Raw genomic sequence first — 19,410 nt, forward strand, 5'->3', positions numbered from 1 at the left:
ATGTGGTTGTACCTACTTAACGACCTGACAGACATAAAATATCGTTCTCGTAAAGTAAGAGGTGAAAAAAGCCTGTTAAAATAAATTAGATTTAAAGAGCGGCCATTTTTAATTTAGCGTTTATCTGTGCCAAGCATGCTTTATAAAATATGCTTTCTGCAGCTTTACCTTGTCCACAAACGCGAGTAAAAATATTAACACGCATTACTACTCGTGCTTTAGATAGTCGGTAATTTTAATAAAAAAAAAACATATTGCTTTAGATCAGTGATTCCTCAACCATGCTACAGCTACCTTTGATAAGCAAATTATGTAGACTTTTGCTTTATCTGTTACGCGACACAAAATTTGTGTATTTGTATTTGTGCCACATCCTTATTTAATAAGGATGTGGTAGATTTTTTAGAAATCAGCTGTTTTCATATTTCATATAAACACTTAAGAATGACACGGAGAACTAATAAATAGGTAAACAATTATACAGAGGGTCAACATTATCCTAGTATTCAGTATCCTAGTACCCGCAATTTACGAATTTGCAGCATATGCAAAAAAAAAAATAGGAAAACACATAAATTCACACAAATCAGTTTCAATCTTTCAATCCCACACTCCTACGCATTTTTTTTACTTACATGCCCTTTTCTTCTGTAAATGTGTCTCAAATAAACCCATTTCCTTAGTAATTTTGTTCCTCGTTTGAAATAGATTCGCTTCAACTATATATCGACGGTCTACTATATATCGATATGTCTAAAATCATAAATGTTCAGGAGAGCGAAAAAACTAAAATATTTACGCTATTAAATTCATCATATAAAATGAGTAAGTTTTTTCTTATCTTATTTAAGTAAATCAGATAGACCATTTTATGGTCTATATTCCTATCAAAATTTAATGGTGATTCATTAATTAACAGATGAGATAATGTCCGAAAATCGTTTTTATTTGGAATAATATTACGCACTTTATATTTTGACTCGATTCAACATGCTTTTGCGCGGACGAAATAGATTACTGACTCCGCATAACACATTCATATTCTGAGATAGAAACCTTATTTTACGTCGCATTTTTCTTACTCCATACGATTTTATTAATTACAACTATAGTTATAACGCTCTTTTACGGAAAAATTGACATTGCGCAATATTTAACTCAAAATAGTACAGCGTGTCTATAAAATCTTAACAAGGGATATAGGGACATATTGATATATATATATGAATATTTATACGGAGTTTTTATAATTTAAATGTATTTAAGTATGACTTTTTATGTTTTTTTGCAAATTATTATTGATATTTTTATAAATAATCAGAATATGTACATTACGAAATAATAAACATTCAGGAAAAATGTTTATAATGGAATAATAAAGAAGTTATGAGGAAATTAGTACATAACAGTACTTACTACACCATCAATAAAATATCTATTTTTTATACCTACTTCGTAACAAATTTTTCATTAAAATATAGAATAGATAGAAAAAAACAATGTTACGTTAATAGTCATGTATATCGCTAGAACAATTTTAATTTAATTAATATTCAGTACAATTATCGAAACCAGAGAGATAATATATTTCATTAAATAAATCATTATAAGTTCGTTAATGGTTTACATAAAGGATATACTGAGTGAATTAAATTAGTAATTATCACTTTAGAACACACATAATTATTATTGTTCAATACAAAAATACAAAAATATTAAATAACTAGTGGAATATAATATTATACATAACAATTTGGCACAAATGTACCTACCAAAGCATCGAAATGTTGGAAAAAATATATTTAAATAGGTTTATTAGTTTCAAAAATTTTAATACTAATAAACCTAAAGAAAGTGTTATTTATAACCTAATAATTATTATTTAAAGACAGCTGAATTCACTTTCGTTATCAAATGAGATCGCATTATTAAAATGTTCATCAGCAGAAGTTAAATTCATATAAAATTTATACTAGGCTTGTATTACATACACATTCTATAATCACGATTAGGTAATTACCTATCTTAAATAACATTGATACAACATTATGTAGTTCTGCTGTAGCAAGAGTGATAACCTTTTCAGTACCTACCTTCTATTTACTTTTTTCAATTCAATTTTTGCAACATAATATCTTTCTGTAATTGATCTTGTAAAATTGTAATTAAAAGCTTATAAATACTGATACAGTGATCATATTAACTTTCGTTTTGTTTTTCTAATGTTTATTGTTGATATGAGTTTAATTATCGATTAGTAAACATAGTTGAATTATATTTAATTGTCAAATTAAATCATGAAACATCAGTATAAGTACGTCCTAATTGAACTCAGTTATGTTAATTAATACGAGGTGTCATGATTGCAATAATTTATTTGGAAAGATAAAATAAATATGTACCTCCCCAACATTGTAATATTTGGTTTAAAATTTAAATAATCGTGGTACAAATCTGCATTTTTCTAAACGGTTGGCTTTTAACTAGTATTTTCTTTAAATGATACATTATATTGTTATCTAATCTAATCAATTACGTAGAGTTTTATTAAATACTTTCTCAAAAAAACATAGTTTAATATCAATTATCATTCATAGCACTTTATTTAACTTACTATTTTGATCGATCTATATAACTCCGCCGATTTAACTTAGATAAAAAATAGTAATTACTATTTATGCCAGTTTTCATATTTTAAAACAATCATATTCAATAAATTAATACGAGGTAAGTATATATGAGAGTAGGTACTAGATTTTTCAAAACCAATTGATATTTTGTTTGATATTATACCTACCGGGAAACCACAATATGTTAATCCCATCTCATACATATTATTTACCTAGATTCTAGACAACAATAAATGATTCATAAACTGACTATTATACACGTTTTTCGGTAAAATTCTATTAAAATAATAGATAAAATAAGTTTTCAAAAAACCCGGCTAATCTTTTCTTTTAGGTGACCGACATGTAATAATAATTTATAATCCACAGAGCTCGTTTTCGAGAAACATTCAATGTACAAAGTAATAATAATATATACCCTTTTATATTATTGCAAACATAAAATTAACACGTCGGACGTATTTAAGTTTTACAATGAGCTTAAGTTGGTCCCAATGTGTACAAATCAATTAGTAAGCCTTTTGAAAATTCTCACCATTTGAAAGAGTAATAAAAATGTTTTTTTTCACTTTCTTAAGTCATAAATATTATTCCGTAATTAGTAAGAATTTTACCAAGAGAATAATAAAATAAACTCTCTTGTATTTGCTAGCTAGATAAGTCCTTCCTTTTAAATAATAAAATATGTTGTAATTTAAACATGAAAATACTGCCTAGTTGTTATTATCGATGTACAAGACTAATTTAATCAAAATGTGTCATACTGTACCGAAAATAAAATAATGTTTTGAAGTTAAAACACAATATTATAGGTATAAGCATCGGCCTATAACATCGTGGGTTCCGAGTTTGAATCATGGGTCTGAAAAATAGATACAAATTGTTTTTCAATTTGTGGTCGGAGTCAGAGTACGTACCTAATAGGTTGAGCAAGTGGCTGACATCCATTTCTCGTAAAAACAAAACCTGTTCCCCAATCTGTGGGGGGCCTCATTATGATCGGACATGATCGGATATTTTAGGTGGGTACATTTTTAATTGCAAAACAATTTGTTTTCTAGTGATAGGTAATAATATTTAATTAAAATATATCGTTTTCTGCTGGGTATTTATTTAAATTAAGTTTATTTATAATTACATACTTTTTTTACTCATCTAAATAATTGAAACAGTGAATTATTATAATGATATATCCATATCGTTTTCTATTGGATATTTGTTTAATATCAAATAATATAACAATTTCAAACTTAAACATTACCTACAACATTGTTTTTTGGGTATCTAAGTAGAAGAGTAATTAACCGAAAATAGTCGAAGAAAGCTTGTGGAGGTCTTTATTTTGCGGTGGATTGAAATTGGCTGATGAATCAATATAATGAATAATTTATATTTAAACATTATTACTGTGCCCTAGTATGGTAAAAGTACCTACCTATATTAGTACAAAATAATTCTTTTCTATTTTGTTTGTTTTATATTCAATAATATAATATTTTGATAATAAAACACTAGTACTAGTGACTAGTGAGTAGCTTTTTAACTAAAACTGCATTTACCTACTGCAAATTCCAATATTTTCCGAAGATAAACCAATATATTTTTTAAAACTAATGTCATACGTCAATATAAACCATGCCGTATATTAGGATCTCCGTTAAAGACTGTTATTGCAAGTATAACAACCTTCATACTCGTAAAATAAAACGCAGTACACTTTTTTTTATTGATATATGACTATACTCCTCGGATATTTATGTGAACACAAATTTGGTCGATGCGATATGTAGATATAGAGCACCATTGTCGAAAACCTAACTTTGTCAATTTTTATGCTAGAGACCTGAAATTTTTACAGGACATGCACAAAAAATATTATATTATAAAAAGCTAATAAAACTTAAAACGCTATTTTCAGACTTATCATGGTTTTTCTAGGGCACGTCGATATATTTTCGGTAAAACAACCCCCTGTAATAATAATAGAGAAAAACAAAACAAGTGAGAAATGTGTAAAATTAAACGATATATATTATATTATTTAAACCAATAAACTAATAATAATTATAAAACTATTGATATACTTAGTAGGTTTCTCCAATTATATAAAATACCTCCTTCAGTCACATGGATACCATAAAAGTAGATACCTAAAACAGAAAATGCATCACCTGTTTGGATTTCTATGCTTATATGCTGTCTAGATACTCAGTTGAACGTCGTTCACCTATTTTATCAGTCAAGCAATGATTTCTAGGGTCCAAATGTCTCGAAATCCAGAGGACAGACGGTATGATTAGGTGATGGACAGTCGTATTTTTTGCATTGTTAGGTTCTTTGTTAATTTTCTATTATTCTATTAGGGATTTGTTATACCTATACCTGTAAACTGTAGTCTTAGTTTAATATAAATACGTTTAACTGACAAAATTTAAATGCACTGTTTGTGTCGGCTCTTAACAGTCTTCTTCCACTCTTCGCCACTATGTGCAATGGGTTCTTTCATATTAGGCATTGTCATAATTAGTGATTGCAATACCGGTATTTCAAAACCGGTTTTCCAGTATTTATCAATACCGAAACACCAGTTTTAAAAATCCAAAATACCGGAATTTTTGGTATTAAGAAAACACACTCGTTTACGTTTTTGAAAATGAATTATTAGGTTATGTGCTGCTAAAATGCAAATATATTGAGTGAATCCAACAGAGGTGAAAAAATAATAAAACAAATTTCATCAAATCTATTTATATAAGTAATTGTCGCGATCAATTATTATCATAATATGATTTCTAAATAGAAAACATCCGTGACAAAAATTATTGATGACTGTACAAGCGTTGAATTTAAGAAGCTTTTCTTGCAGCCGGGACACTTTTTAAACTTTTTAGGGCTTTAGTTAAAATAGTCAATAATAATATATTAAAATTATTCGTAAAAGATCACTAGTTCTACAATAATTTAATTATTATGATCAATAAATATTTTTAAATGTCAACATAATAAATGTAGGTATATAGGTTTTTGCTATAAGAATCTATAAGGTATATAGATTTTAATAGCTATATTTATTACCCACTTCTGTTTTTTGAATATATAAGAAATACAGGTATTAATACCGGTATTCAATAAGAAATACCGAAAAACCGGTATTGATATTTTCTTTCGGTATTGCAATCCGTAGTCATAATGGCATCATAATGCCGACTTTTATAAAAAGTATGATGTATTTAGCACATTCATGAATAAAAGCTTTGAAAACAAAGCATTGGTGAATATTTTCTAATTGGTACACACGTGTAGAGTTGGGTTTCGGGAATTTCCCGACGGGAATTCTCGAGAAATTTTCAAGAATTTCCATCCCGAGTCTGGAGAATTGAAATATTTAACATTTCGGGAAATCCCGGATCTCGAGAATCTTTTCTCGGGATTCGGGATTTCTTTATTGTAAAATATTAATTGAAATTAATTAACTTTATGTTTTACTATACTATTCTATGATTTACTATATAAAAAAAGTGGACAGAAAACATAAAACGTTCAAAGACTGATCGGGGCATTTAACACAATTAAGCCAACGTCGACTCAAAATGAGCGCAATTTTTGCAACATGAGGGAATTTTGTGTATCAAAGCGTACGCGATTGTCAGACTCAGCGATTGACAGTCTTTTTTGATTATTTTTTTTAATAAGTAATGTTGTGAATTATTTTTGATTTCTTACTTCTATTTCGTCTGTCTTCTTACATAAATAAAAAAATCATATTTTATTTGAAATTTTCTGTTTTTACACTGATATTAGGATTTTTACAGGTTTTTTTATATTTCCCGATATCTCGAGAATTCTCGAGAATTATTTCTGGAAATCCCGAATCTCGAGATTGAGATTTTCTCGGGAAATACCCAACTCTACACACGTGCACCAGTTAAATGTCATCATGTGGATAAATAAATTTCGCATGCATTTTAAAATTATACAATTGTATTACCTGATAGTTAAGATGTATATTGACATACTAAGATTGTAATACTGTGTGCTTTAGAAGCCGGAATATTGATAATTATAGTTATTACAATATTGTCACCAGAAGAGGTGGTTCTTAATAATATAAATTAAATGCTATCTCCCTAAGTAGCATTAGTGTTTGGTGCTTTTATAATGTGGTGTGTCCATAATTATTTGAAATCCTAACTAAACAATTTGTAGTTATTATATTATAAGAGATTTATTTTATTTCGTGTTATAACTGTATTAAAATACCTACCAATATAGTGTGCACTCGATTGTAATAATTCTTCCCACAGCGCTACAGCGTGACCCAGATAGTTTAGTATTGTCGTCGTCAGTTGAGCTTTGCGATGGGAATACACGTTTTGGTACATTGAGCACCGGATATGCAACATTTCCAACAGCATACATTTGTAATTCTATTGACAGGCTTTTACCAGAAGAATCTTCAAGCGAGTTAATGCATTGTCATGAATTTTTCATCGAACCGAAGCAGCGAGAAAGCTTTTATAGTTGAAATAGATGTTCTTTGATTTTGGATGTTTCAGCATAACGATCCACACGAGAATAAAAAGCTCAAAAAAGTCTTATGATTTTTTTTTCCAATTAAAAAATAAATAATAGCACCACCTCGACGTTTTTATAACCATTAAATTGAGAGGTAGGTATTTATAAATATTTATAGAATTAATATTCTGTAAACAATAATCTTGTTTATAAATTTACGCCATATTTGTCGGGCTTTCAATATGAAGTTATAATAATATAGGTATATAATATACTATAAAAATGTATACGTAAGCCATATATAATTTTTATCTACTGAATTCACCATTCTTCAACGTTTTTCAATCCACACAATGCGTTATGAAAGAATTTAGTATTTAATTAGATTTATAATTGACCATTTTATTATTACAACGTTTTTCTTAGCTCGTATTCTTATATGTCTGGTGGTTGTTTGTCCGGTACAAACCTTGCAATTGATTTTTAACTAACTTCGCGACTAGCTAGACATTTTGAAACTTTCAGAACACGATGCTAATGCATTCTTTTAATACTTTTAGCCATCTTTAATTAGAATTGAATTCATTTTCAGTTAATTCTGTTTTGTATGAAAAGTTATTTCAGAAGAAATCCGTAAAAATTAAAACTATTATTGGTTGTTAAGTGGTTCTTACCAACTAAATTATTAATATTAATATATACGTGCGTTACTATGGAAATCAATATAAAGTGTCAAAATTACATTTCAGTATATTTACTCAGTATTTCTATCAAGTACAATTTTTTTTGATCGTTTAAGCTAGTCAAGTCAAGTTTATATGATTCAACAGAAAATTTAAAATCGTTGTATATAAAAAGTTCTTTTTATCTTGTAATTATTTATTTATAAAACATAAATAATAACATTCCATTTCTGTATACTTAGGTTTATCTAATTTTCTATTAACATCATTATATAAAAGTAATTATTGCAAGAAACATGAAGTAACATACTGGTTAGGTACTGTCAAAAGTTAGTAAATCTCGAAATCATGTAATAGGTAATAATTTCAATTTGAAGTTTGACATGCCCTCTAAAATGTGGCATAATGCTTATTATTTATTTGTGTTTATATGCATATTCTATATATCGGATTTTCTTCTAGCAATATAAATATACACATAATTCGTTGTTAACTAAATATCTAAATTATAGACTTACCAACTTTTGGCAGCAACCCATGATATTGTATTAAAAAAATGCTACTATTACAATTTTTTATTTTTAATAATGAAATAACATAATCTTCATTGGTGTTTTAATTTAATAAAACGTAGTAGGTAGGTAAAGTAGGTACTTATTCCACTTTTAATCAATAAATTAGTACCGGTTTCGTCCGCCTCAGAGGGACATTTTCAACTAATTTGTTGATTAAAAGTGGAATACGTACTGCAAAAAAAATGCGTTTTATTAAATTAAAACAACAATACAATACAGTTCCACAATGAATTGACAGTTTACAAAATAAAAGAAACATAATCATCAGCAATACTTACTCATATTCAAACCAGGAAAATATGCGTTTTCAAAAACCTCGGAAAAAAAATTATCGAAAAAAAGTTGGTGCTGAATTGGACTTGGACACACAGCTTTCACTTTCCGGTTAAGTGCTCTATTCTTATATGACATTGATCTATTAATGATTCATGAGAATTATTTGTAATAATACTGTATCTATTTTTGATTTTATTCTGTTCAATTTAAATTGTGTATAATATTCAGTATAAAATAAAAAAAATCATTATTCACAAATACAAAAACGTCAATAATTGTATAGGTAATAAAAGAAATGGTTGACGCCAGACAATTATTATTAATTTGGAAATCTGATTTACCTTAAGAGCATACTTAAGTGAAACGGAAAATTTCAACTATAGGTGGGACGAAATTTTTACTCGCTGGCAATCGGAGAGTGATAGTCGAGCTGTGAACTTGTCAAATTGTTTCGTGATGGCGACGGGAGTATTACTTCCTAAATCGTGTAAAGATGACTAAAAAACGTTACCCATTTACTTGAAAAAGGAAACATGTCAATGAATATATTATTATTGTTACTAATAGAACAATAAACAGAACATTAAATGGACGCATGTTGAATTTTTATGACTAACTAGCTGAAGTACTTGGCTTCGCACAGGGTCGCTTCGTGGTTATATTTATCTTAGATATTTAAAAAAATAATAAGAGGTAATTATTTTTTTAATATTAAAATATCTGTATAATACAATATGGCAATATGAAAATAATTCTAATAGAAGTAAAGTTCAAACAAAAGAACACTAAATTAAAATCGAATCCAAAAGATAAAAACGTTATTAATGTTATTAATATGTAGAAAAAAAAATCAAAATTGGATGGAACAAACAAACAACAAACTTTGTATTTTATATAATACTAATTCAGAAACCTTTGCAGGTGTGCGCACAACAACTGACAAAAGTTTCATCGCAATCAGATGAATGGTATAGGAACGCAAACGAATAAAAGAAGAAGATGATTTTCTAATTCAGAAATCTTCGTAGGCATGCGCATGTCAACGCACCAAAGTTTCATTGCAATCGGATTAATGGTATTTTAGGAACGCATACAAATAGAAGAAAAAGAAGATGGTTGTACTAATTCAGAAACCTTCACGGTCGTGCGCACAATAACTGGTCAAAATTTTATTTCATCGCAATCGGATGAATGGTATAAGAACGCATACGAATAGAAGAAGATAGAATAGAAGAAAAGGAAGAAGAAAATGGTTGTATCAATAAATTCACAAACCTTTGTGGGCGTGAGAACAATACTTGGTACTACAATAGTATTATAGGAACGCATACAAATAGAAGAAGATGGTTGTACTAATTCAAAAACCTTCGCGTGCGCACAACAACTGGTCAAATTTTCATTGCAATTGGATGAATGGTGTAAGAACGCATACGAATAGAAGAAGATAGAATAGAAGAAGAATTAGAAGATGGTTGTACTAATTCAGACACCTTTGCGGGTGTTGGCACAATTAAGTACTGACAAAAATTTTATTGCAATCAGATGAATGAAATAGGAACGCATACGAATATAAGGATATAGAACATAAGAAGATGGTTGTACTAATTCATAAACTTTTGCGGGTGTTACCACAACAACTGACGAAGGTTTCATCTCAATCGGATAAATGGTATAGGGACCATATGATTAAAAGAAGATAGAAAGAAGAGGAAAAAGATTGTTATACTAATTCAGAAATCTTTGCGGGTGTGCATACAACCACTTACCAAAATTTCATCGTAATCGGATGAATGGTATAGGAATGCATGCGGGATAGACAGACAGATATACAGACAGACAGACAAACAGACAGACAGACATTCATTTTTATATATAAGATATAGCCTATACTCTTCGCGCAAGTGCAAGCAATAAATTGACAAAGTTTTATCGCAATCGGATGAACGGTATGGCAGCGCATAAAATACGAACAAACAAACAAACAAACAAACCAACAAACAAACAAATATTGATTTTTATATATTAGATTATGTTTTGTTCTGCAGGCGTCGTTTGCACAATCTTCGCGTCGTGTAGTCACGATCGTTTTAGACCGTGCCCCCTTAATTGCTTAAGATCGATCGCCAATCAAATGTTGGAATTTGTAGCACCTCAGAAAAACGTAGTTATTAGAAATAATTCGCATCGCTGGCTTAAACAGAGAGAACACTAGTGTTTTTACCTACAATACGTGTGTTTTTGAAGTAGTGAAAATTTTGTAGTTCCTATAATGAGAAAGCTAACATTCTTAAGAAGCTTTAAATTTAATACAATTAAAACATACCCTATCTAAAAAGTCCGATCCTAGTAGAATCATATGGGCCTCTACAGAGTGGAAGTTTGTATTAACAGATTTTCATTTTTACGAGAAATGGATGTAAGCCACTTGCTTAACCTGTTAAGTCCATACTCTGAGTGTAAGATAATCAAAAAAGTTTATAAAATATACATATTTTATTAAAAGATCTTATACTAATATAACATATTATTATATTTGTTCAGAAAATAGTTTAAGTTTTATTAAGGTTTACGTAGTTAAATTTTAATATAATTTCAATAAAATCACAAATTTTAAATATTAAAAAAAAATAGTCAGATAAAAGTTCTTCTCCCGCAGAGTTACTAAATAAAAATACAGTTGTGGGTTCCTGACAGAGTGCACCATCGATTCCGCATTAAAACGATATTAACCGTAATATCTGACTGGAAATATTCTCATAAAAGTGCAGTTTGCATTGGAAATGTTTTTTGGCACGGATGTTATCCGTTCTACAAAACACCTAAATGTATTTTGAATATGACAACGGAAGTAAGGCGGGAGAGGGAATACAAACATGTAGAATGGTTAAAATATACAATATTTGATAATTATATTTAAAAAAAAAACAGTACCTATTTTTCATATACTTACATAATTTGAAAACATCTCATGCATATACATAGCTTCAATAGTTATGTATATTAGTTAAATGTGTAACAAAATTATGGCATGCATTTATTTGTTTATTTTCGTAATATTATATATTATAATATAAATTTGGACCCAACTAGGGATGTAGTCTATAACATTTATTATTTACTTTATATATTATTATTTAATTTATAAATTACTGCGTTGCCAGAAATAGAACGGAACTTAAGGGAGGATTTTATATTTTATTACAATGTTACAACGTTTTTCTTAGCTCGTATTCTTATTTGTCCGGTACAAATCTTGCAATCGATTTTTAACTAACTTCCCGACTAGCTAGACATTTGAAACTTTTAGAATATATCAGAACACGATGCCAATGCATTATTTTAATACTTTTAGCCATCTTTAGTAGAATTGAATTCATTTTCAGTTAATTCTGTTTTGTATGAAAAGTTATTTCGACACCATTATTGGTTGCTAGGGGTTTGGGGTCTTAGCAACTAAATTGTTAATATATAATAATTATGTGCGTTACTATGAAAACCAATATGACATGTTAAGATGATGTTTCAGTATTATTTATATCAAGTACAAATTTTTTTGATCGTTTAAGCTAGTCAAGTCAAATGTATATGATTCAACAGAAAATTTAAAAACGTAGTATGTAAAAAGTTCTTTTTATCTTGTAATTATTCATAATATACTTACACAATTTGAAAACATCTCATGCATATACATAACTTCAATATGTACATTAGTTAAATGTTTAATAAAATTATGGCATGCAGTGATTTGTTTATTTTCGTAATATATAATATGAATTTGGACATAACTAGGGATGAAGTCTATAACATTTATTATTTACTTTATATATTATTATTGAATTTATAAATTAATGCGTTGCCAGAAATAGAACGGAACTTATGGGGGACCTCAGTTGAGGCATGGTCTAAAAAGATCGTGGCTAGGCGATGCGCGGATTGCGGGTCGCGGGTGCAAATGACGCTTTTCGAACGAAATATAATTTGTCATATAAATCCAACATGCGTCCATTTAATATTATATTTATTGTTATATTAGTAACAATAATAATATATTCATTGACATGTTTTCTTTTTCAAGTAAATGGATAACGTTTTTAGTCATCTTTACACGATTTAAGAATTAATACCCCTGTCGCCATCACGAAACAAATTGACGTATTCACACCTCGACGTTTGCTCTCCGAATGCCTGCGAGTTCAAAATTTCGTCGCGCCTATTATAGTTGAAAATTATTTGCCGTTTCACTGAAGTATCGTTTTAGGTTGGTAGAAACTTTGTATGTAAAAAGAATATTTATGAAATTTATTTATAGTTTGTGTTTTTGTCAAAACACATTAAGCCGATGATACGTACCGCCCTAATGTTTGTGCTACTATCGCTCAAAAAATCTATAATGTACATATTGTATGCACTTTGTACATATTCACTCATTAACAAAAACAAGTGAGGCAAATAGTCAGTGATATTATTTGAAATTAATTAAGTGGGTAGGTACTGGATATGACTAACTATAGCGAGTTATCAGATTTAATTAATGTAAGCCGAAAACCGCTCGCAGGCCGCACGTTCAAATGCAACCGAATTAATTTTGCAAACATTCGCGCTAATTACATACGAAATTGTGCGGAATTATGGATTGCTGGTCTATACTCACATTAAACTACTTATATATTATTATACAATATTTAATAAATCCGGTTAATATCAATATTTGTTGATAATTGAATGTAATGAATTTTTTTTGAAAAATACTGTAATTGAAAAAATATTAGTAATTAAAATGACTGCCTGAATCGTATCAGGATAATAATTATGTATCCATAACATAAACTTATCACTTCGCAAATACAAATATCATTGTAGTTCTTTTTTACAACGTTTTTCTTAGCTCATATTCTTATTTTTCTAGTGGTCGTTTGTCCGGTACAAATTTTACAATCGATTTTTAACTATTTTCTCGAATAGCTAGACATTTGAAACTTTTGGAATATACTAGAACACGATGCCAATGCATTCATTTAATACTTTTAGCCATCTTTAAGTAGAATTGATTTCATTTTCAGTTAATTCTGTTTTGTATGAAAAGTTACTTCGGAAGAAATCCGTAAAATGTAAAACTATTATTGGTTGCTAAGTGGGTCTTAGCAACTAAATTATCAATTTTAATATATACGAAATCAATATGATATTTCAGTATTATTTCTACCAAGTACAAATTTTTTTGATCGTTTAAGCTAGTCAAGTCAAGTTTATATGATTCAACAGAAACTTTAAAAATGTTGTATATAAAAAGTTCTTTTTATCTTGTAATTATTATTGTTTTAATAGAATTGCTTTCATTTCTTCACTGTTTTTGCAATAAAGTGAATGTTCAAGATATAATTACAATAAATTAAGATCTATTAATAACCACTATGATTTTTTTGTATTATAATACTCTTCTATGGAAAATTTTCATTCATTCTTCATCAATGTACACTAAAATTTAGTTGGCTTATTTTTATATATTGTAATGTAGGTAGGTCCTTATATATTTTACCATTTTCGATCCTAATAAAATCATATGGCTTTCCATAGAATAGGAGTTGTATTAACAGATTTTTTTTACAAGAACTAAATGTTAGTCACTTGCCTAACTTTGTGACGTCCATATTCTGGGTCAAAATAAGTACACACTGAAAAACATCATGGGACTTTTCCTATACCCAGGAACCCGGGACCAACGACATTATAAACCTGATGCGTTATCATTAGGAACGTTATGGGCTATTTCTACAAAATATTATAAATTATTTTTTAACATAATAAACGTATTATTCTTCATATTTTCATACATAACAAATGACAGTGGTTTCAGAACTAAAAAAATTCACGACGTCCTAAAAAAACACAATTTACTGCAAAGAGTAAGCCTTCCTGTTCACAAATTTTGAAATTTTGGAGTCGAAGTCGATACAGGTACTCGTAAACTTCAAAATGTTTGGAATTTCCCGACGGAAATTCTCGAGAAATATTCGAGATTTTCAATCCCGAATCTCGAGAATTGAAATTTTTAACATTTCGGGATATCCCTGATCTCGAGAATCTTTTGTCGAGATTCAGGATTTCTTTATTATCAAATATTAATTATTGAAAAAACGATTTTTCTATAATGAAAAAAGTAGACAGAAAACATAAAACGTTCCAAGACTTACCAGGGCATTTAACACAATTAAGCTAACTTCGACTCAAAATGAGCGCAATTTTTCAACATCAGGGAATTTTGTGTCTCAAAAGCATACGCGATTGTCAGACGCAGCGATTAACAGTCTGTGTTTTTTGAAATTCTATTTTAATAAGTAATGTTTTGAATTATTTTTTTTTTCCTATTTCTATTTGTTTGTCTTCTTATATAAATAAAAAAATTATATTTTTTTGGAATTTGTCTGTCTATACGCTGATTTTAGGATTTTTACAGGTTTTTTTTAAATTTCCCGATATCTCGAGAATTCTCGAGAATTCTTTTCTGGAAATCCCGATTCTCGAGATTGAGATTTTCTCGGGAAATACCCAACTCTACCCCTGAGTATGCACCGTATGAATACCACTAGCATAAAGTGTATCTCTTTAGGCATACTTACGATAAACTCATAGATGTATTGGTAGTTTAATTTTATAAAGTGTGTTATTATATTGTTTTATGAGAAAATTTTTATTAAAAAGACTAAAAACTAGTAATCTCGATAATGCTCTTATATTTCTTTTATTATGTTAATTGTCAATTCACGGTGGAACTGCATTTTATTATTGATTAATTTAATAGAACGCAAATTCCGGTCTAGATTTATTAAATAATAAAAGTGGAATAAGTACTAAAAAAATGCATTTTATTAAATTAATCAATGGTGTTACAACCAAAATAGCTATCAATTTAAAAGAACAAATATTCTGCATAGGTTAATATAATTTATATTACAAAATGGTAAGTAAATACTTAATAAATTAATAGTATATTTAGGAATTATGCCTAAATACTCTGTAGATTATGTAAAATATGTAGGTATATCATCATCTTCAGCCTGAATATATCCACTGCTGGATGAAGGCCTCTCTAAGCTGATTCCACTTCTCTCGGTCCTGTACGTTGCGATGCCATGTACTTCCGCAGAACTTTATCATTTCATCGATTCAGCGGCCTCTAAGTCTACCTTGCGGACATTTTGAACCTCTTGGGATGATTAAATTTGTCCAACTTTTGTCCCTTCTTTGAGCTATGTGTCCAGCCCATTTCTATTATATAATAGGTATATTATAATGATGTTATCTTTATGATGTTTTTCTTTTTTAAACCTAGTCTTGTTCTTTCTACTTTATTTTAGATTTTTTGGCGCCTTTGACTTATTATTACAAAGTTTTTCTTAGCTAGTATTCTTATTTGTCCGGTGGTTCTTTGTCCGGTACAAATCTTACAATCGATTTTTAACTAACTTCTTGACTAGCTAAATATTTTAAGCTTTTAGAATAAATCAGAACACAATACTAATACATTTTTTTAATACTTTTAGCCATATTTAAGAAGAATTGAATTCATTTTCAGTTAATTCTGTTTTGTATGGAAAGCTATTTTAATACCATTATTGGTTGCTAAGCGGATGGTCCTAGCAACTACATTATTAATAATATATACATTTGTTACTATGGAAATCAATATGAATGTCAAAATGACATTTCAGTATTATTTCTATCAAGTACAAATTTTTTTAATCGTTAGTCAAGTCAAGTTTATATGATTCAAGAGAAAATTTAAAAACATTGTATATAAAAAGTTCTTTTTATCTTGTAATTATTTATAATATGGTTTTTTTTCATTTATATAGATATATATGTATATAATTAATACCTACTTGTAAAAAATGACTAAATTAATTAAAGACTTATAAACATTGATAATTAATATATAACACACTATATTAATTAGTCTATCGTGACAAAGCGAAAAATACTCACAACCTATCTTCTCGCTGACAAGTGTTTCTTTTCATAAAGTTTCGTATTATACTGACCGAATTTTTTCTCCTTTTCATTTCAGCCGAAGCCAAAAGGGACCACTGTAACAAGACTGTCGACATATACGAGGATGTCAGCTCGCCAGAAGTGACGGCCGATACTTTCGGAAGGCCGATGACCTGCTGGTACCGGTTTCGTTCGTTCCGTGGTACTCCCAAAGACTGGATCCTGAGGATACGCTTCAAGAAATTCAAAGTTGGAACCCTCGTCAATGCCACGACCTGCCACATGGGGTACATGCAGGTTTGTTTACGTGTATTCTTATTGTTATTTTGCTTTAAGAGCCTTGCTAACATATTATACAGAATTCGTATATACTGCCCTTTTAAAATAAATACCCTTAACCCAATTTAATGCGATAAGTAAATATGTAGCTTTTAAGTTTTGGACATATTACGAGTATAAACCCTCATATTTCAGCAAATAAATTATTATTAATAAAGTCATGCAATACGCCAATGAGATATATAATAATACTTAAACTTTTTTAAAGTAGCTAATTAAAATAAAATAAGTAGGTATCATAATATATATATCTATATATTATATAGTAGGTACCATTGGCGATGGGTGGAGGAATTCTGTTAAGATCCGACATAAATTAATAGTGCACACTATACTTTCTCACTCAAAAGTATTTGTTTTCATTGAACTAAGACTACAATTTAGAGACGGTGTTGGTTAATTTTTAAAATTCAATTATTAAGCCCTGCGAAAACCAAGCCATAATAGACAATAGTCAAAAAATACTAGTCTATCTATAAAATATCTAAAAGTATGCCATTAAATCACATATAATTTTAGATATTTTAAAGATAAAATATTTTTTTATCTATTATGGTTTGGTTAGGCAGGGCTTAATGATTTAAAAAAAAACTAACCAACAACATGTGTAATATAATATATTCTTAATTCAACGAAAACAAATAAGTATGAATGAAAAAGAGTGCAGAATTTTGTCTGATCGTCCGAAGCGTATCAAAACTATTTTGGTTTGATTTAGGCAGGGTTTAATTGATTTTTAAAAACTAACCAACACCCCATGTAAATTGTAGTATGAGTTAAATAAAAGCAAATACTTATGACTGACAAAGTTTAATGTGCACTATTTATGTCGGATCTTCCACAACCTACCTCCAGTGGTTGTCCACTTATCGGGCGACATGTCCAGATCTTGCTATTTCATCGGGGTTTTTGTTATAAGAATAAATGCGTATGGTCCTCTACTTTTATCAGGGCAGTGTAAAAGCTGCCTCCAGTAAGCTCCTTTACTTGCTCGCTCCGCTCCCTTGTGCTTAAGGTCCATGAATTAAACCGTATAAAAATATTATGGATAATACTAATGTTTACACAAACATTATTTTCCTGGCAATTGAGGTAAGTACCGTTCGAGGTACTAGTACGTGGCAACGCAACGCACAGGACTGAGAGAAATGGAATCAGCTTGGAAAGGCCTTCATCCAGCAGTGGATAGATTCAGGATGATGATGATGACCTCGAACGGTCCATATAGTAGGAAGTCGTGTCATCACATTTTTTACAATCTGTACCCGCTCTTTTATTACTGCTTCACATCCGCTGTTTACACAATTAGTCGACCATATAGGTATTCAAGCTTTTAGACTGTTTATATATCTTGGAATGTACTTGCTGTACGTAGGAGGTTAGCCTGATCGATAAATCATTAATTTTGTACTATTCCTATTAATGATGCCGTATTTGCGGGCCCTTTCTCATACCCGCTGTAGTAACACTGTGGGTTTTCCGTTCATAAGCAGTGATCAATATTGTGTAATCTGCGAATCCACAAATGGTTACAGATTCCTGTTGTTAATTTATTAGTTATTTAATATTAAATTAGTAATTACACCTCAAAGAGACAACTGTTTACTAAATAATTCGTTTCAAAATATTATTAATTTTGTAGTCGACCAGTATAGTGTTTGATTTAAAATGATAATTGCCAATATGACGGACACAATAATAGATAATGCAACAGTCGAAATAATTAATTTTCGACAACTGTGGAGCGACTGCCATCTGTGAGTGTAATTTAGTATTGTCATACTGCTTAAATAATTCACGGTTACAGGCCTGATAAATTAAAAAAAAATTATAAATACGTTATTTTATTAAATGTCACTGTGTATTATTAATAATATGTCCTCTTAGTTCTCTCGACGTTTTGGATTCGTTTCAGTAACATTACTATTAATTCTCATGATATAATTTCTGTGTATGGCGTAAGTATATTGATAAGTCTAAAAACATCAATTCTCAGGGTAGCTATTTTGCACGTTTGGCTTTCTGTAGTAAATTAGGAACATTTATAAATTTTAGTTTGTTGTAAATTTACAAAGTTTTGAATATTTTAAAAAATTTCTAAAATTTTCAAACATTCAAAAACATCTAGGTACTTAATCTGATATATCACAAAAAGCCAAGTTTACATTTATAGCTCCACTGAAATTTTATGGTTTTAGACTTACACGGAATTATAAAGTGTACTATTCGCTGTAAGTATGCACTCTTATTATTTTACTTTTCTTTTATGGTGTTAACTGTCAATTCATGTTATGTCAAATATGCGTTGTATTATTAATTTAAATACTATGCAATTTTATAGTATCTACTAATTTCACTTCTATTAAATATTAACTGGACCGGTTTCTTCACCTTAGAGTGACA

General features: G+C 29.2%; 1 protein-coding gene across 1 annotated transcript in view; it reads left to right on the top strand.

Moving 5' to 3' along the window:
- LOC147069950 (cubilin) overlaps nt 1–19,410 on the top strand; it is a 138,292-nt gene that overhangs the window by 56,779 nt on the left and 62,103 nt on the right. Inside the window, exon 2 of the mRNA XM_085949551.1 lies at nt 16,745–16,965. Within this exon, the coding sequence (XP_085805677.1) occupies nt 16,745–16,965 (221 nt within the window). The remainder of the gene's footprint in view (nt 1–16,744; nt 16,966–19,410) is intronic.

Source organism: Rhyacophila brunnea, unplaced genomic scaffold (assembly GCF_057557595.1).
Source record: "Rhyacophila brunnea isolate RB1 unplaced genomic scaffold, BYU_Rbru_1.0 scaffold_22, whole genome shotgun sequence".
Taxonomy (NCBI): Eukaryota; Metazoa; Arthropoda; class Insecta; order Trichoptera; family Rhyacophilidae; genus Rhyacophila; species Rhyacophila brunnea.